Source organism: Carya illinoinensis, chromosome 9, assembly GCF_018687715.1.
Source record: "Carya illinoinensis cultivar Pawnee chromosome 9, C.illinoinensisPawnee_v1, whole genome shotgun sequence".
In the NCBI taxonomy this organism is placed as follows: domain Eukaryota; kingdom Viridiplantae; phylum Streptophyta; class Magnoliopsida; order Fagales; family Juglandaceae; genus Carya; species Carya illinoinensis.
Genome location: NC_056760.1, coordinates 42,147,624 through 42,168,264, shown reverse-complemented (window position 1 = coordinate 42,168,264; position 20,641 = coordinate 42,147,624). Strand labels below are relative to the sequence as shown.

At 35.3% G+C, this 20,641-nt stretch overlaps 1 protein-coding gene across 2 annotated transcripts; it reads left to right on the top strand.

The window, feature by feature from the left end:
* The first annotated feature begins 972 nt into the window (after positions 1-972).
* Positions 973-19,037, top strand: LOC122276235 (importin-11). 2 transcript variants are annotated; one of them, XM_043085806.1, is made up of 24 exons: positions 973-1,403; positions 1,524-1,633; positions 2,057-2,129; positions 5,666-5,727; positions 6,809-6,950; positions 7,182-7,400; positions 7,530-7,596; positions 8,661-9,060; positions 9,526-9,673; positions 9,805-9,965; positions 10,917-11,016; positions 11,779-11,853; positions 11,990-12,124; positions 12,547-12,636; positions 12,926-13,102; positions 13,192-13,296; positions 15,335-15,493; positions 16,475-16,519; positions 16,607-16,828; positions 17,514-17,620; positions 17,714-17,770; positions 17,855-17,927; positions 18,021-18,273; positions 18,750-19,037. In XM_043085806.1, the coding sequence occupies exons 1-23, from the start codon at positions 1,263-1,265 to the stop codon at positions 18,180-18,182; spliced, it is 3,030 nt and encodes a 1,009-aa protein (XP_042941740.1). In that variant the 5' UTR covers positions 973-1,262; the 3' UTR covers positions 18,183-18,273; positions 18,750-19,037. The 2 variants fall into 2 exon arrangements, with proteins under 2 accessions (XP_042941740.1, XP_042941741.1); XM_043085807.1 differs by lacking the exons at positions 973-1,403; positions 1,524-1,633; positions 2,057-2,129 and adding an exon at positions 4,874-5,062.
* Positions 19,038-20,641: the final 1,604 nt, after the last annotated feature.

Genomic DNA, 20,641 nt, shown 5'->3' with positions numbered 1-20,641 from the left:
TTTTTAATATTATTATTATTTTGAGATTTGAAAATATTGAATTGTTTATTATATTTTATGTTGGAAGTTGGAAAAATTATAATGATGAATTGAGATGAGTTTTGTAACCAAACACAGCCTGATGGTCTCGTTTGGATTTTGAAATGAGATGAGAAGGTTTCAGATGAAGGTTAAAAGTTGAATAAAATATTATTAGAATATTATTTTTTGATATTATTATTATTTTAAGATTTGAGAAAGTTGAATTGTTTATTATATTTTATGTAAGAATTTAGAAAGTTGTAATGATTAAATAAGGTGAAATGAAATAAGATGAAACACTCTGAATCCAAACGAGCTCTTATACATTTACATCTCTCCCGTTGATAGCTTAGGGCACTTAAATATTTTTTTTTTAATTTTTCCATCTAATCATCATTTAATTATGATAATATTTTTAAATTTTTAAACAAAATATAAAAAAAAAAAATCAATTTTTTCAAATTTTTGAGTAATGCTTATATCATATCACCATCTCACTTGTATCACAATATATATGATGTGGCACATTTATCACCATTTGATGATAAAGAAACATGTAATATGATTATAGAAAATTCTATACACCATACTACCATCTCACATGCATCCCACTAAATAAGATGTGACATATTTACCACTCTTGAATGATCATTTATTACATGTTTATTTATCATTCAATAGTAGTAGATATACCATATCATATCTAGTGGAATGTAAATGAAATGAGAGTGTGGTGTATAATATTACTTAATAATCATTTAATGATAATAAATATACCACATCTTACTTAATAGAACGATAATATCGTGTATAGAATTTTTTTTTAAATTATATAAAATATCTTTTAATTGAAATTATCTTACTATTTTTTACAAATATTTTAATTTTACCATTATTAACGGATGTTAACATAAACGAGGCCTTAATAACTAGAGGCATTAACTTCGGCCTGGCCAGATGTTAAGGCTTTCTTTGCGACCAGCTTTGGAGCAGCATATAAAGTCGGCAAATCACCACCACGACGACCAGCGTCCCAATCACTTTTTTCGCATCCGTTTCCTGGCCTGGAAGATAGCTCTTCCATCGCCGTTTTCCCCTTCTTGAATTCCTGTGCAAACCTCAAGATTCTAATAAAGCCATTTTTTAGATACATTAGCATAACAAAACCCTTTCCTATTGTTTCCGAGTTTACTCGATTCGGATCACCATTTTCCAACCCGGTTCGATTCGCACGGACATCGATGGCACTCTCGGCATCTGACGTACCGGCGATGTACTCGTTGCTCGCTAATTCAATGAGCGGCGAAGAGAGCGTCCGCAAACCGGCCGAGGCGGCGCTCTCTCAGTCAGAGAGCAGGCCTGGCTTCTGCTCTTGTCTCTTGGTACTCTTAGCCCTATCAATCTTCCGTTCTAGGGTTCCTTATGGTTTTTGTTTCGTTATAATTCGTCAAGACCGAGCTCAATGTTTCAAATTTGCGTTCGTATTATCTACGTAAATGCAGGAAGTAATTATGGCAAAGGATTTAGTATCTCAGGTGGATATCCGGTTGATGGCTTCGGTGTACTTCAAGAATAGTGTTAATCGGTACTGGAGGAATAAGCGCGATTCTTCGTAAGTCATCCATCTTTTATTTTCCATCTTCATCATTTTGAAAGTGTTATATTTCGACGGTTTGTGCAATAGTGTCGAAAGGTCATGTACCAGCAATGCTTATTGCGGTAGGCACCGAAATTGTTGTTTATAGATTGTCTTCAAAAGTGCCATATGATGTGGTGGAATGCAAGGATCGGTGTATCTGTTCACGTTTCTTGTTAATTCTATTTCAGTGGGAAACGTGTAAATGTGCTTGCCGTCCAAGACTGAAATTGAGAAATAGTTTTTTGAAGAGTCATAATTGATACACTGGAATGTAATGATGACGGTGCTGCTTTGTGTCTCTTACTGCTATATTTATTTAGTTGTGTATGAAACACGTACTTTTCTGTTGTAGGAAGAATTGTAATGTGGAAATGATTTCTATTAATTTCTATGCAGGGGAATCGGCAGCGAGGAGAAAAAACACCTGAGACAAAAACTGTTGTCGCACTTGAGAGAGGAGAATTATCAGGTTGTTCCAGTTCTCATTCTCATGCCTACATTTCCTGCCTTTTTTATGATTTATTAGAATGTGTGTGCGCGCGCGCAATTGGAACTATGACAATGTATTTCTTAGATTAGAACAACATTTAGGCCAATGTTTGTTGTTTTATGGAAATCATTTGGATTCATGGAATATGTTGTACATTATTCTCGAATGGTCGGTTCCCCTTCCATAATCTATTATATGAACAGTTTTTTATGATTTATTAGCATGCTACCAATTTTAAGTTCATATGAATAGTGCTTATGATTTTCAGGTCAAAACTATCCCGTGTCCTAATAAAATATTGTTTACCGATCAAAAGATGATTTTTAGGTCAAAACTGGATTTGGCCAAGTCAGAGCTAGTTCCTATGGGTAAGATATCTAATGTGGATGGTTTAGGTAGCATATTGGCATGCAAGGTATTTGGGATGGTATGATAGAGAAGATGTAATGCTTCAAGGGAAGGCCAAAACCACATCTAGGCCCATGCTCCAAAATGACTAGTCAATGGTATAGTTGGAGCCCCATTGAAATCATTTTAGAGCAAGAACTTTTACCTCCTAAGCAATGTGGGAGCCCATACACCACCTACACTCCTCGCTTAGTAAGAGGTATCACAGTCTCCCCTCTTAAATTCCCCTATTAGTTAGGATAAGCTCTAATACCATTTGTAACACCCCAAGGGAAGACCCAAGCTACATCTGTGTCTATACTCCAAAAAGATTGATCAATGGTACAATTGGAGCCCCATTGAAATCATTATAAAGAGCAAGAATTTTTTCATCCCTAGCAATATGGGATCCCATATACCACCTATACTCACTCAGTATAGCCCTATGGGGTATCGCAGAAGATTGAGCACCGATCAGCTAATTGGAAGAGGATGCATCTATCTAAAGGTGATAGGATCATTTTGATCGAGAATGCTCTCTCCAAGTTTCCTATACATTTCTTGTCATTGTTTTTGCTCCTACCAGTGTGACCAATATAATAGAGAAGCCACGTCAAGGTTTCTCATGGAGCTAGCTAGGTAAAGAGTTAGAATTTCTCCTAATAAATTGGGTCAGCATGTGCTCTTCTATTTGAGGGAAGTTTGTGAGTTTGAAAGTTCTTGTTCAATCAAGCTCTCAACGTTGGTAAAAGTGTTAGGCGCACTTAAGTCCAAACATTGTCTAGAGCGTAGGTGCAAAACGTAAATGCATGCCTAATTGAAGTAAAGTGCACATTTTTAAAGATGATAAATAATAACAAAAAATCCTTAAATACAATATAAAGGTTTAAAAGCAAGATGGTAAGCTATTTAGTGTATCAACTCAATTTGTTAAGAGTATTCTGCAATGTGAAAATCAAGAAAGTAATTAATTAATTACATAAACTTAACATTTTGTATACTTCCCTTGTGCTTTACTAAATATAAACATCAATGATATTTGATGGCCAGAATTAAATCAAAATGAGCAATGCTATATACCACATTTCCATCCCACTTTTATCCCACCATGTAAGATTTGGCACATTTATCACCATTAATCATCCAATAAATAATCATCCAATAATGATAAATGTACCACATCTTACATAGTGGGATGGTAGTGTGGTGTATAGAATTTTCCAACCAAATATATGGTTGAATCAACATACACTAAGAAGCCCATGACCAAAGAAGCTCAAGAATTATAGGTATTGACTTATATGCTAATGTATGCAATCAAATATCATCTAGAAAGTCAACTTGGACTATCATATCAAGTTCAAAGCATATGCATAAATAATGACAACATGTGGTGGTGTACATATATGCTCTTTGGAGGTGCATAAAAGACTCTTTGGATCCCTAGGGAAGTTCTTTGTTCTTTTTATCAGGTCCATATGCCTCAAGATGGTGACTCTTTTCCTTGGAGGAGTATTTGGTAGTTTACAGCACCTCTGCAGGCACATTTCTTTATTTGTTAGGACATCCTCTTTAGAGAAGATTCTCACCATGGATGATCTAAGGAAACTTCATTTCGTTGTGACCAGTGTTGTCAAAAGCACTCTTAAGCACAAAGCCCCAAGTGTTAAGCGCTTTGCTTACTAAAAGAGAAGAACATTTCGTAAAGTGCTATTTAAGCATGCTGTTTTGCACTTTTAGCGGTGAGCTTGAAGCGCAAAAAGTGTGCTTCATTACATTTAGTGAAAAAAAAAGTTTCTTTCAATCCTTAAGGACGTAACTCTATAGCCCAACACCAAAAGTAATAAATTTCTAACAAATGGATGAATAAAATAGTCCAGATGATTATATACTCTAGGATTGCATTGTAGTATGTTTTAGTATACTCAACATTTTTTGTGCTGTTTTGGGCATTGCCTTTTAGATGTATTTTGAATTTTTTATTCAACTATATACTTTATTTTGGTTATGGCTATCAAATATCATGGTTGTGTATATTTTGTAAGCCCCAATAAGTATATACATTTTTATGTTTGGATTTTATATAATTAGTTGATCACTTAGTTGTCATTTTGCATAATACTGTAATAAGAGTATATGTATTATTATATTGCCTTTTTTTATTATATTTTATCATTTTTTAAAAATGCACACTTTACTTAGCTCAGGCTTGTGCATGTGCCTAGGCTATAGGTGGCTTATGCACTTAAGTGCGCTTACTGCTGATTGTGACGTATTTGTAGTGTATGTGCAAAAAGAACAGAGAATCAGTAGACCACTGTGTGACTGCAAAAGCTCGTGGAACTAGTTTTTTGGTAGAGTTGGGCATGGTTTGGGTTATGCCAAGGAGGATGGTAGATCTTTTTGTCAGTTGGAAAGGGTTATATGGCAACCCATAAATTGCAGCATTGTTGAAGATGTCCCTATCTGTCTATTATAGTGTATATGGAGGGAATCGACTATAGAATTTTGATTATTATGTGCAGGCAAGGAGCTTAAAACTTCTTCGTCAATTCCTTGTTTCTTTCGACTGCCGTTATGATAGTAATGGGTTGAGTTCTCATGCTTTTCTTATATACATATAAATATATATATAGTTATACTTCTTATAAGGCGTGCATCTTGTAAGCGTTCTTTGTACACGTGCCACAACTTTTGTGTTCTTTGATAATATCTTTGATTATTATAAAAAAAAGTCAATGGCTACCATTGTAGAAGTGGTCCATTGAAGGTGATAAACACAACACATAGAATCCAATATGAAACAAATTGGGGCAATTAAATCCTTGTGGGATGCCCAAAAGAGCCTAATTACATGACTATGATAATGACTTTGCCAGTCAGCAGTTTGAGAAATTAAGATCCGTCTTCATATTATTTTCTAGTACACTTGATGTTGAAGATAAATACTCTCTCTCTCTCTCTCTCTCTCTCTCTCTCTCTCTCTCTCTCTCTCTCTCTCTCACACACACACACACACACACACACACCCACACAATACCCACACACACTAAAATGCCTCGGCAATCTTCTCTATTTGTGATTAGATTTACTAATTCCCTGTACTTACCATGTTTGTCCCTACACAGATTGCTCTAATGTTGGCTGTGCTCATATCCAAAATTGCTCGTATTGATTACCCCAAAGAATGGTACACATTTTGACCTATTTCTCCTTTAATATTCTCAAATTTTTTGGAATTGTAAAGGCTGCTCTAGCATAGAATGTTTATGAACCCACCCGTGGGTAGCCCAAATGGTAAGGGTGAACTTGTGTGCATGAGCCCTATGTCTTTTTTTGATAAGTGTGCATGAGCCCCATGTCACAGGTTCGATTCCTCTTGGGATCAAACTATGATTTAAGTGGGAGGCCATGGCGGTGGGTTGTTGCGCTGGTCTCCCTGGGGGTTTAGGTTCCATGAGTGAGTCCTAAGGGCTCTGCTGTGGGTTGGTACCCCGTCATAAAAAAAAGAAAAAAAAAAAAGAATGTTTATGAAATTCCCAAGCACGATTATTTGTACTTCCCTAAAGTGTAAGAACCTGGTCTTGAAGACTTGTGTGTAGCTTGACAGATGCATGGCTGGGATGAGCATATGTTTTTAGGTATGCATTCTTGGGTAGAAAACCTTTTAACTTCTTGTAAGATAAATTAATCATCAGGACAGATATATTTATGAGTGGTAAGTAGTGACTTCTTTCCTTACATTGGAAAAAAGATAAATAAGGATTTGACACTTTGCCTCATTGCATTCTGACTCACTTATAATTATTCTGTCTCGTTTAGAAAGTGTAACCAAGTCATCCAAAGTTATTTCTGTTTACATTTTGTCATTATGATAGCTATTCCAGCTGTGCCTCCTGAAACTGTGCCTTTCATGTGCATGATTCATCATTCCCACAATAAAACATAACCAAATAAACTTCATGGGAGCAGAATAACTGTTTCAAAACCACAGGGTGGTAAGTTGACCATGATCCAAATTGCATGGAATGGTTCATCCAAAAGTGAAAACTTGTCCTATTTTGGTTCTTATATAAAAGTGCTGTTTTTTTATCAGTATTTTCTTTTTCCTCTGTGGTCAGCTGGAGCAATATGTGTTAAATTTTTGCTTAAGCATAGTTGGCGGCTATTATAGTTGTTGATATGCACATTATCTTCCCATCAGTTATTTTGAATGTTCCCTCATGAAGCTGACCATCTGTTCTGATCTGTCAATTCAATAACTCATCCAGGCCAGAGCTCTTTTCTGTTTTGGCACATCAGCTTCAATCAGCAGATGTTCTTACTTCCCACCGGATTTTTATGACTATTTTTCGTACCTTGAAGGAATTGTCCAGTAAACGTCTTACTTCAGACCAAAAGACTTTTGCAGAGGTATAGGCTGCTGTACTTTCTTAATACTGCAGATTCTTTTACTATTTTCCATTATCATAAGATTTCTCCCCCACAGAAGCCAAAAAAGTTTCATTGTGTAGCTCAGTTTATGCACCTATTCTATGGTAATAGAAGGACAAGTAATTACTCTTTCGTAACCTATATAGAAATGAAATCTACACAACCATGTTTTTTGGGGGGCTGATCATGCTTATGTACTTTGTTTTACAGATATCAACACATTTCTTTGATTATAGCTGGCATGTTTGGCAGAGAGATGTGCAGACCATATTAAATGGTTTCTCTACCCTCTCTCAAAGCTATAATTCGACTGATCCAAACCATTATCATGATGAACTTTATCTAATATGCGAGAGGTGGTTGTTGTGCTTAAAGACTATACGACAGCTTATAATTTCAGGGTTTCCAAGTGATGCAAAATGTGTACAGGTAGGTTATATTTCGCTTGCGAATTCTATTTACTTATTTTTTATTTCAGGATTTGGTGCACCTTATCTGCGCCTTCTTTTCCTGATGAAGTAAAGGGAGTGTTTTTACTGACTTGGTTCCATCTTGTAGGAAGTCCGGCCAGTCAAGGAGGTCTCTCCTGTTCTCTTGAATGCGATTCAGTCCTTTCTTCCATACTGTGAGATCTCTCTCTCTCTCTCTCTCTCTCGTGCCTTTCTTACATGTTGGCATAATTAGCAATTGATTTATGCCTCACATAGCTAATAATAACTTTAAACAAATGCAAACTTACGGAGACCTATACGGCAGATATTGAGCTTTCTAGTTTGGTGAAAAATATGACATCTCAAATTAGGGTTGATTGCCCTTTATGATTAATCTTCTTGGACTTAATGATAATGGAGATGAGCACTTGGGAGAATGAATGATAAAGGTTTAACAAACTAGATATTCTTTATTGTATGTTACTTATCGAATAAAAAGGGATCTACTTTCATGCATGCCACTACATATGGCCTGTCCGGAGCTTAATAAGCTCTCTCTCACTTATACATGGATCTTTAGCTCTTTGTTGTCTGAACTTCTCCCAAGATGTGTACTGATCTTAAATATGAACAATTGACTTATTAAAAGCCACTATTAATCGCTGTCATTTTTTTTAAGTTACCCACAAACGTCCATAATTGTTTATGAATTAGTATTCAGCTTTTCATAAAATCTTAATTTACTTATAAAAAAATGAATTGAAATATGAATCAGTATCCAGCATATTAAATTACTACCTGCTATGGAGTATTAAGCATCTTTACTTTAAAAAGTTTTTCAGTTTTGGCCTCGCATGAAATGATGCCTGAAAGTTCGATATAGCATTTGAGTTCCTTTGTGGTTTGTACAATTCCCTCATTCAGTCATTTAGAACTGTTTAATGACATAGGATGTGACCTGTAAATGGCCTGTACGAAATGGTTTTTGCATCTTTGCCCATCCCAAAAAACAAGGTTTGAGGGAAAGTTATGGGTCTAATGTGTACTGCCGCATACAAGGAGTGTGTTATATATGCTGTGGATGAAATCTTTCCATTTCATTTGCAAGGGGAAGTTTTATTTTTCCCTCATAATTTTCGGCCATCTTGTTTTCAAACCTTCTGAGAAAGAAAAATTAAATACATCCCCCCAACATCTCTTGGGTGATTGCAATTTTTTTCTCTTAGATTTTTTGTTACATATGTTCGTTATTTTGCAGATTCGTCTTTTCAGAAGATGCATCCTAAATTTTGGGACTTCACAAAGAGGGCATGCACTAAACTGATGAAGGTCTTAGTAGTACTACAGGGAAGGCATCCTTTTTCATTTGGGGATAAAAGCGTGCTCCTTCCAGTTATGGAGTTCTGCTTAAACAAGATAACAGAGCCTGGGCCAGATTTGTTGTCATTTGAGCAATTCTTGATTCAATGTATGGTGATGGTGAAGTGTGTACTGGAATGTAAAGAATACAAGCGTATTCTCACTGGTCGGGTAATGGATGAAAATGGAATTACACAAGAGCAGATCAAGAAAAACATTTTGAATGCTGTTGGTGGTGTTTTGACTTCAGTTTTGCCTGATGAAGGAATAGTTCTTCTATGTAATGTATTGATAAGAAGGTATTCACACTGTGACCTCTGACTGACATATTGGTTTGCCTACAGAGTATTGTGCTTGATAAATTCCTATCCATTTTTGGGCTGTTGAGCACAGAAGGAAGGGGCCTTATAGGGGGAGAAAATGCATTTTAAACAAGCCATACTGCTTGATGTCATGACTGAATTATTCCACCAAAGATCAAGCATTTATCTATTAAAAAAATCTTTGAGGATAAGTTGTATGGCTTCTGAAATGCACGTAGTGAGCTAGTGCCCCCATTTGATTGTAATCATGGTGGTATGGTGACTTAATTTTAAAATAAATAACTGTACTAGGATTTGTCGTCTGGTGGTAAATTTTGGGTGCTATTATTCCACAAGAATTTTATGCAGAAAAAAAGTATAAAATATTTGGGTCCCTCTGGTTATTTGTGTGTGCTTTTCAGATAATTGTTGCTCTAAAACTGTGTATTGACTGCTCAATAGGTACTTTGTTCTGAATGCAAGTGATTTGGAGGAGTTGTACCAGAACCCTGAATCTTTTCATCATGAGCAGGATATGGTTCAGTGGACTGAAAAATTGAGGCCGTGTGCTGAAGCTTTATACATTGTATTGTTTGAAAAACATAGCCAAGTAGGTGGCATTCAATTTTTTTTTAAAGATTACCTTCTATAACATCTTGTGTTGTTTTTTAGGGCTTAGGCACTTCAATTATTTTGGATAAGAAGTATGTGTGCTCTTGTGATCTTTATTTTTGGCTTTAGCTACTTGGTCCTGTTGTGGTTTCCCTTCTTCAAGAGGCAATGAAGGGTTGTCCGACTTCGCTGACTGAGATCACGCCAGGGTTGCTTCTAAAGGATGCTACTTATGGTGCTGCTGCTTATGTTTATTATGAGCTCTCAAACTACCTGAGCTTCAAAGATTGGTGTGTCCACTCCCCGCTATATATATGGTGTTTGGAAATTATCATATCTTGCATAACCTATCCAAACTTTGAAGTTATTTTAACTGATGCAGCATTTCAAATGACTGTTGTTTGTGCCCTGGAACAAGTCTCTTATTTAATACTTTGTTTCTATGGGCTATTGGATTAGCCTTTAATGGGATCAGTTTCCCCGATTTCCTTGTATATATTTCTAGTTTTAACTAGGTGTTTTCTCATGCATGTGTCCTGTGCGTTTGGGCTTCGCCCATTTTTCTGGTAGTATGAATAAAATCTCTCTTTACTTAAAAACAAAATGACTTCTTTATGCTCCCTCCAAGATCTAAGGTTCGAATCCCTTTGGGTGCAAACAATCTCTAGGGCCATCAGAATGGAAGATTTTTCCCTTGAATTACCCGAGGTGCACTTGTGGTAAACTCCTTGCCGAGGGCCTGTGCACCCCGGGGCTTAGTTGGGACGTTGATCCTGAACACCCGGTGCTAATAAAAATAAAATAAAATGACTTCTGTCTGTGATCACTTGGTACCATGTTTCTTGCTGTACTTCAGTTGATGCAATAATGACTGGAAGCAGGAGGGAGATTTTGTGGAGGCACTTCTAGCTGCTAGTGTAACTTAAATAGAACAAAATGTGGTTCAGAAGTATTAAAACTTGGTGGTATAGCTTACTGCGACTCCTGTTATGGAGTTACTTTTGCTTTACTATTTACCGTTTGTACAAGGAAGAAGATTATATTTTGATTTAAGAGCTTTGGTCAGTATCTTCTGATTGTAAGATTGATTGCTGTTTTTACAGTGTCTCTCACCGTACTAAGAGGTTGTTAGATAGCATTGTATTCACATTACCAAATAGGCTCTTTCATTTATTCACACTTGTATAGCCTATTTGGAAATCATGGACTTGTGACTTTTTCCCTGAAACTATCGCTTGCAGGTATAATGGAGCATTATCCCTAGAACTCTCAAATGATCATCCGAATATGTATATCATCCATCGGAAAGTTGCGCTTATATTGGGACAGTGGGTTTCTGAGGTAGCATAATTTCCACGCTGTGTAGTGCATTAGTAGTAGTGATTTTTACGCTTGCAATTTTCTCAAGAGGGTCCCTGCTTGCATGGGATTCCCCTCTATGTGGTGATGCAACACAAAATAGTCTGTGAGACATACAAAGATGCAATATTGACCTCCTTGTAGAGTCCAAGGCAGTTGTTTCTAACTTCTATGTTAGAAGCAATAATAATAATAATATACTAATATACTGCCCATTCTATCCTTAATAATAATAATATTATGATCATCATCATCATTGTTATTATCATTATCGAGGCGGAGAATAAATATATTTCTCCAAGTGATGAAACCAGGTAGAAAAAAGTAATTGATATGAAGGGAAAAAATTGGAAGAGTCCTGATAAACTTTAGACTCTCAATTTTTTGATCTGTTACATCAATTACTAGCATGTGTCCTCTGCAAGGATACTCGTGCCCTGGGCTGAAGTTCTAAGCCTGTTCCTCCTGTAAGATATGCCAGAAATGAGAGATAGGGTTCTCTTATGGTGCCATTGGATACTACGATGCTCTTTTTTTTTTTGAGTCTTGCAATGGTCAATGAAACTATGATGCTCCATCCAGCTGAATTGAGATTTGTCGTGGAAATTCAATCCTATGATAGCAAATAGTGCTTTTTTTGGTTTTGACTGCCTTTTTCTTCTGTCTTTTTTTTTTTTTGAATACTTAAATCACAATTTGAGAGAGTATTTGATGATGGGTTTCTGATTTTTGCACTTTTGACAGATTAAAGATGACACAAAAAGACCAGTATACTGTGCTTTGATCAAATTGTTTCAAGACAAAAACCTTTCTGTCAGGGTATGCCCCATTGGTTCATTTTCTTGTGTGCATTAACTCTCCTGCTCTTTCTGAATGTTTGCGACATATTCCTGCCTCCTGAATCTGTAACTTTATATCTTCTTTCACCTATTGAAGTTCTGCATTCCTTGTAAAGCTGGCAGCCTGTCGATCTCTGTGCTTACATGTTGAAGATGCAAACTTTTCAGAACGAGAATTTATTGATCTGCTTCCAGTATGTTGGGTTTCATGCTTTAAGTTGGTTGAAGAAGTTCAGGAGTTTGACTCAAAGGTAAAACAGGGATTTTGTATCACTTTTGTGCGTAGCACTGCAAGACCCTTTGTACATTGAGATTAATGATGTTTCCCCTTTTTTTAATTGACCTTCTGCATAATTTGATCATGTCCACCTTGTTTAAAGTGGCAAAACTATGAAGATTTGGGTGTTCAATACTTTTTGTTTTCTTTGATACAAGAATGCATCTGCGTGTTTGCAGAGCAGTGCTCCTGTCCAAATGTTCTACAAATCTTTGAATTTTCATATTGAACAGTGGTTAAGGTTTTGTAAGGGCAAAATTGACTTTGGGATACTATACTATTTATATTCAAAACTTATAAACAATTATTAAAATTATTGAAATTTGAAACTCGAATTTTGATGATTTTTTCCTGGTAATCCAACTGACATTCTTGTTATCCTTCCATTTATTTCAGGTTCAGGTTTTGAATTTGATTTCTGTTCTTATTGCGCATGTTAGTGGAGTCATTCCATTTGCAGACAACTTGGTTCAATTCTTTCAAAAGGTATTGTCACTTTTATCTCTTTAGTCACTTAGTGCTTGAACTACACACTTTTTTGATAAATTGCTTGAACTACACACTTAATGACAGATATAAGGGTTATGATTCCGAGTTTCTGGCTGGGTTCACTATTCTCTATTGCATCTCAATAGAGATGTTGAATTATTGAGTTTTGTCATACTAAATTTAAGCAATGGGTTGGTAACCTTGTTCATCATATTAAACTTATTAATGGGCTCTGCACTTATTAGAATTCACTTATTTATTTATTTTTATTTCTTATTTCAAAAAGGTTTGGGAGGAATCTTCTGGTGAAAGCTTGCTACTAATTCAGCTTCTTATTGCTTTGCGGAACTTTGTGGTTGCTCTTGGTGGTCAATCACCCGTTTGCTACAACATGCTACTGCCGATTTTGCAGAAAGGAATTGATGTAAATAGCCCAGATGAACTTCTAGAGGACAGCATGCTGGTTAGTCTGACAGTTTATCTTAGTTATTTAACTGGTGATCATTCCATCGTAGCATATCATGCTAAGTTCAATCAGTTGTTTTTGTGCAGTTATGGGAAGCCACACTTTCTTATGCCCCTTCATTGGTGCCTCAACTATTGGCATGTTTCCCATATCTTGTGGAAATCATGGAAAGAAGTTTTGATCACTTGCAGGTTGGACCCAGTGGATGTTTGATAGCATGATATCCTCTATGGTGTGCTGTTATGTTCATCATTTACACATACTACTCCCTGGTGGATTAGAATTTGTGTGATTTTGCCCTCTTTTATATTTGTTGTATGTAACAACCCAATGGAAGCCCAAGTCACATTCGGGCGTATACTTCAAAAGGACTAGTTAAGGTCTCAATTGGAGTCTCAGGCAGGTTTGGGGCCTTAGATGAGATATAAAATTCTCATCTAACCTCATTTCATCTCATCCCATCTTATTTCTAAACATAAATTCAAATACAAAATTTTCAAACTAATCATTACAACTTTCCCAAACTTTCAAATAAAAAATAAAAAACAATTCCAACTTTTTCAAATCTCCAAACAAAAATAATATTATAAAACTATATTCTAACAATATTTTAACTTTATAATATTTTTTATTCCACCTTCTCTCTCTCCTTTCCCAAAACGCAAAAAATACTCAACTCAAAATATTTCATTTCTATTCACAACCTATCTTTCTACTATTCACAAAATTCTTATCTCATCTCAGTCCCCAAACTTGCCCAGAATCATTATAAAGGGAAAGACCTTCTCTCTCCCAAGCAATGTGGGATCCCATTAACCACCTTCCAATACTCAATCTACGGTCTTACAATATATTTCTTGTTTCAAGCTATATTAGTAAAAGCATGCTTGAGCTCTAAGCATCAAGGCCGGATTGCTTCATTTACCTAAAGCTAAGTGCATTTACAAAAGAACACTTTAAGAATGCTTTTGGTGCTATTTTAGGGAGACAAAAAGCATGCTTTTGCAGTTTTTTGCAAATGTGCGCACGCGCGAGTGTGTATTAACTATTACTGCTTGTATAGACCATTAATTTAGAGGAAGTAGATAGGGAAAATAATGAGGGTTACAAATCTTTAGATGGCAATGATAACGGTCCTATGCTTAATGATCAGGATATTATTAATTAAGGATTGCATTGTATATATCTTATATTAGCATAGAGTCAATACCTTCAATTCTTGCACATCTTTGGTCATTGCCTTTTGGGTATATTCTGACTCAAGCATGTACCTTTTTGTTATAATGGCTATCTAATATAATGGTACTGTGATGTTCTAAAGCACAAGAGAACTGTATAAAATGTTATGTTTAAATTGTATGTACTCAGTTGATCTTGATTGTCATGTTGCATGATACTCTAACAAATCAAGTTAATAGGCCAAATATATTACTCTATTGCTTTTTCAACCTTTTTCATTGTATTTTTGGAATACTTTGTTATTATATATTCTTCAAAAGAAATCTGTGTTTACTTCAGTTAGACACGTGCTGCCACTGTATGCTTAGGCTCCAGGCAGTGTTTTGTGCTTTAGCATTCCTAGCAATTTCAACAACTTTGGTTTCAACTTTGACCTGCAACCTGTCAAACAATAAAAGCATGGTGATGCAACAAATCCATTGCATGAATAAATGTTCAAACTAGGATCGAGTGTGATTTAAGGGCGCTGGTACAACTGACTAGTTGATTTGGGTGAGAAATCCAGGTTTGTTTACAGATATGAGGGCATATACCTACTTTCAAATAACTTATTTGTCAAAAAGTCAAGTATTGCCAAGCTATGTTATTTTTTACAGAGGGAGAGAGAGAGAGAGAGAGAGAGAGAGAGAGAGAGAAGAAGAAGAAGAAGAAGAAGAAGAATCATAATTTTTGTTAATTTAATGTAGAGGCTTCACTTTGCTGACAGAATCATAATTTTTGTTAATTTAATGTAGAGGCTTCACTTTGCTGACCACCAGTATCACTTTTTGTGCTCCTTTTCTGTTGCTTTATTGCTTCTTGGCTCCAAGAGTACGTATTGCTAATTTCAAGTATGAGCGCTTGGGTTTTTGTACTTGGTTGTTGATTTTGTCTTTTTCATCTTTTGAACTGCTTGTTACAGTTTTAGTGTCCTTTTACATTCTTATTTGTATTGTACTTTTAAAATTAAAAATCTGTTGTTTGTTTTGTATTTAACCTTGTTTTTTTCAGGTTGCTGTCACCGTAATTGAGGATTACATTATTTTGGGTGGAACTGAGTTTCTACAGATGCATGCTTCTAGTGTAGCTAGAATTCTTGATCTGATTGTTGGAAATGTCAATGACAGAGGGATTCTTTCAACTCTTCCAGTCATTGATACTCTAGTACAGGTACATTAATTTAATATTGGCAAGTAGATTTTTCGGGTTGTAGGTAGTGTGAAAGGCATTGATATTCTTTTATTTAGTATTGTACGATGATTGATGAACTCTTTGCCCCATAAAATACTCTCTTTCCAGTACCTCTAATAAACTTTCCATGCAGCCTGACAGTTCAAAAGAAACAAATTTTTTTAATATATAAATAATAAGTTATAGCATAATTAGTGTTTCTTCTAAACCTTTTGATGCTTATTTTTCCTTCAAACGTTTTTTTTTTTTATAAGTAAGAAGAAGTTTTATTAGAAACGAATGTGAAGTATACAAAAAAACACCCAAGTACATTCTCTAGGAAACGGAAAGCGACATGTGAAAATCATGAACGGAAGATCTGTTAATCACTAAAGCAGAAAACCAAAACAGCAAAGAGTGCGCAAAGTTGCTCCAAAGTACGCTCCTCGTTAAGACACCGATCATTCCTTTCCTTCAAACATAAAAAGTATATTTTAATTAATTAACATGTCCCTGTCATATCAAATCCTAATTTTTCTAAAGTACTACTGGATCCAAACCCCTTGCCAGTTTTGTGCATCCTAGCTTTTTAGGATTTAATGGAATGATGTTTTATTCACTTTCAGCAGAATATGTGGTAATGGTTCCATTTTATGATACATTAAGGGAGTTGCACCATAGAAAACAAAATGTATTTGATTCGTTTTCCCAAGTTCGTAACATGTGCTCATTGTAGCTTTGAGGCTTTAGAACTGTTATAGCTTTGGGCCATAGCTGTTGATTTCAATGGGATGGTCCTTCATGATTTCCTTGTCTCTCTTGTGCCCGTTTAACTAGGGCTGTTGCTTGTATATACTGGGCTAGGCCTATTCTTTGAGTAATAAAGTTTGTTTACCTATCCAAAAAAAAAAAATGTTATAGCATTAATTGACATTAATTGTTCAACAAATCTCTTTTTTATTTGTTTATGTTACTTTGCAGTGTTTCCCTGCAGAAGTGCCTCCATTGATCAGCAGCACTTTACAAGTAAGTATGGTTGTATGCTCTGTGGTTATGCTGATTTCGATCAATAAATTTCTTATAGAGTTTGTACCTTTTGTTTAATGTTGCTAGAAATTGATTACTGTAAGTTTGAGAGGAGGAGATGATCGTGATCCTTCTAAGACAGCTGTTAAAGCATCTTCTGCTGCCATCCTGGCAAGGCTTTTGGTGATGAATACCAATTACCTTGCCCGGTTAACATCAGAACAATCAACTTTTTTACTGCTCCAGAAGGCGGGTATTCCAATCAAAGACAATATACTTCTTTGTCTGGTTGATGTCTGGCTTGACAAGGTCAGTACCGCTTGCGTTTCCATTATGAGGATACTTTTGGTGATGGTTGAAGTGTTTGTTTGCTACCTAGGTTACATTGCTATATCTATACTGAGCATAGATAGATATGATTTTATTTCCTAACATCCCCTGGTTTGGGAAGTAAGAAAACTTACTGCAACATTTGATACAGTAAGAAAACTTTCACCTTTTTTTTTTAACCCTGATAAGTACAGTTAACTTAGACCTGACGAGGAAAGATGATACTTTTCAACTTCCCAAACCAAGGGAAGTAAGAAAACTTACTGCAACATTTGTTAACAGTTAAACTTTCACTTTTTTTTCCTGCTGAGTACAGTTAACTTAGTTACTTAGACCTTACGGGGAAAGATAATACTTTTCAACTTATATGATATCATCCTGCTCTAATTTGACTTTAGGAGGATAATTTTTAAGAACTAAAAGTACCACATTTCATTCATGTACATAAAAAAGTACTGTAATTTCAAGATTCATCTAACGCACTGTCTGGCGCTTTTTGGGAATTTCTGAGGTCTGTCTCATAGCAACATGCTTGGAATTGGAAAATGTTTATAATAGAATGATTTAATCAAATGAATATAACACAATAGCTCAAGCTTTAATCTGACTGCTTTAAGTTCTTGCTTCATTTGTTTATTATATATATTTTTTTATTTGGTCACAGGTAGACAATGTATCTTCCATACAAAAGAAGGCATTTGGCTTAGCCCTTTCGATAATTCTCACATTGCGACTGCCTCAAGTCCTCGATATGCTTGATCAGATTCTGACGTATGGGTTCATCTAAGAATTTCTTAAAATCATTTGCAATCTGAGTATTTGGTAAATTATGAGCCTTGTAATGATACTTTTTTATTCATGCAGTGTATGTACAACTGTAATTTTGAGTGGAAATGATGACTTGGCTGAGGAAGAGTCCAGGTATGTTGTTATCGAGATAAGTAGTGGTCATTCTAGAATTGATTTGTATCCTTTGCCCTTATTTCCTAGTTTTGTGAATGGCAGTGGCGAGAATCTGAGCTCCAGCAGGTCCCATGGTGAGGGAAGCATTCCGAGTATAGAGCTAAGGAGAAGACAGGTGACATACCTGAAAGTGTTGAATTCAGATGAATAAGCTTATATTGTTGATTTTTTTTTTTTTGACCTGATGGATTTGTTCTTCCCTCTGTAGATCAAGTATTCTGACCCAATAAATCAGATATCATTAGAGACTTCAGTCAGAGAAAATCTTCAAACATGTGCTACACTTCATGGAGAATCTTTTAATACAGCTATTGGTAGCATGCATCCAGCATCATTAGAACAATTGAAACAGGCATTGAAGATGCCATAGTTCGTGAAGCACTCAATTATTCTTATCAACTGGTGCCCTTTTTGTCGGAGGCTCTTCAAGTCTTCCGTTGTTCCATAGATCTAAAGATATGGTGAGTTTTTCAACCCAAAGCATTTATTTTTCTAGTTTTGTTGCTCATCATTTCCACACACCACACTTTTTTTTCTTTTTTATTCTTCCTAAATTAATTGATTTCTTCTACTCATTATCCATACACTACACATTCAATAACAGAAAAAAATGAAAAAAAAAAAAATTAAGTGTGGTGTGTGGTGTGAGGATGATGAGTAGAATTTTTCTTATTTTTTGTTTGGGAACACAAATCATCTCATCTTATAATTTCCTTCTCAAACATCACTAGAATACAAACATTTTTCAATTTCAAAATTTTCAACCTTTTCATCTAATCATTAAAACTTTCCCAAATTTTCAAACAAAACACAAAACACAATACTTACTCCAGCTGGTATTGTCTTCTTAAAAGGGGATTGTTGATGCATGCACATTTATTGTTACATATCGGGACTGTGCTCATCTAACAGGCTACATATATATATGTTCCTCCAGATGATATTGAAGCTTCTGGGATTGGATGTGCGAGTTCTACATCCTTTCTTTTCTATGCTGTTTGCGATGGGCTTTGGTTTAAGGTTGTATTTTGAAATTCATTTGTATGTGCAAATTTGACAACATGAGACTTTGTAAATAGGTTGCGAAGCTGTACGTGTTGTATACGGGGGGGGTGTAGAGGATGGCGGATGTGAGTTGAGAGGAGTGCAAACAAATGAAATGAAATTCCTTTTTTAATTTTTCCAGAAAATGAAGGGAAGAAAATGCAAGTCAGTTCTTTCACCATCTCTGAAATCTCAATCGTTTTTGCTTTAATCTAATTCTGAATGTAAATCAAAATCTTCATAGTGGTAGAAGACAGTGAACTCCTAAATAGATCTAATATATATCCTCCTATGCTAAATATGGACTCTAGGGATATTGTAGAAATAAGGATGACCAAAAGAGTACGAGCTATTTCTTTGATGACGGGATGTAGGGATATTTGACAGCATTTATCTTCCATCAATCTAAGTTCTCAAAACACTACATATGGATGTAACTTTGCTGATAAGTATATTTTCTAGTCCAATTAGCCGTCTAAATTATTATTTGGTTTGTATGTATTACCAAACCTCATATCTCATTTACGTTTTCAGTTTTCTCATCTTCCCAACATCAGTTAGGCAAAACCGTTTTCTCATCTTCCCAACATCAGTCAGAGGCAAAACGACGGATGATGGAACCTCCTTAAATGAGGCATACCCATCAAACAATCTATTAAGGGTGTTCTTATCCCTTAACACGAGTTGATCTAACCATACCATCTTGTTTGTACTTTTCAATCTATACATCATTCTATAAATTTTGTAGCACGGGTCAAGAACAATAGCAACATATAACAAAATGTTGATTTTACTCAAATCTCTCCGGTTCTAAACTATAATTTAATTTGAGATTTCAGATTGAATCCTTAATTAGATTTGGGTCTCATCTCAAATACAAAATTTTCATTTCATCATTATAATTTTTTCAAATTTCCATACAAAATATAATAAATAATTTAACTTTTTCTTAACTTTTTTAAATTTTAAAATAATAATAATATTAAAATATAATATATTAATATTTTATCTTAAAATTCAAAATTCTTATTTGAGAAATCTCAGTATTTGCTCAGTGGCCAAGCAGAACCAAATCAATGAACCACCATTCAATTTCATAGCATTCTTAATCCAACTTCAGGGGATCACAACACTAATCCCATCCTCCATCAATTTAAAAAGAGTTTTGCTACATACAAGTATAGTCGCGCACTAATCTGTATATCAATACTGATTTATTCATACTTAAAATTTAAATTAACACTGTTTTTAATAAAATCTATTTTTTGGCCAATCACATCACATTGATGCACAGATTAATGCATAATTGTACTTGTAACTATATTTTTCCATTTAAAAAACATATATAAGACGGCGTCGAGAGACGGATTGAGTTGAGAGACAAGAGAGAGACTAAGCAAAGAGTAGAAAGAGTGAGTCACGTGAGGGTATTCTGGAACTTAATTAATAAGTATCCAGAACTACGCATTTTAAGAAGTAAAAATCTCACTTAAAAAAACTAATATCTTCAATATATATTATTATATATGTTACATAAGCCTGCCTGAATACCCACTAGGTACCCGCCCCACTTTTTATTTTTAACTCCTAATCCGTCTATCCACCCCCACTACCCTCCTGTGCTAGGCGAGGCGAAGGTGACAAGCAAGCAGGGTGCGTATACCCGGCTGGTAAAGCCGGAGATGGCAAAATCTATAATGAAAAGTATTTCTAAATAGAAAACTTCCATTTTATTTTTAGGTGTGGGAGATTGCTCAACCAATGAGGAGGGTGGGTCATCTAGGC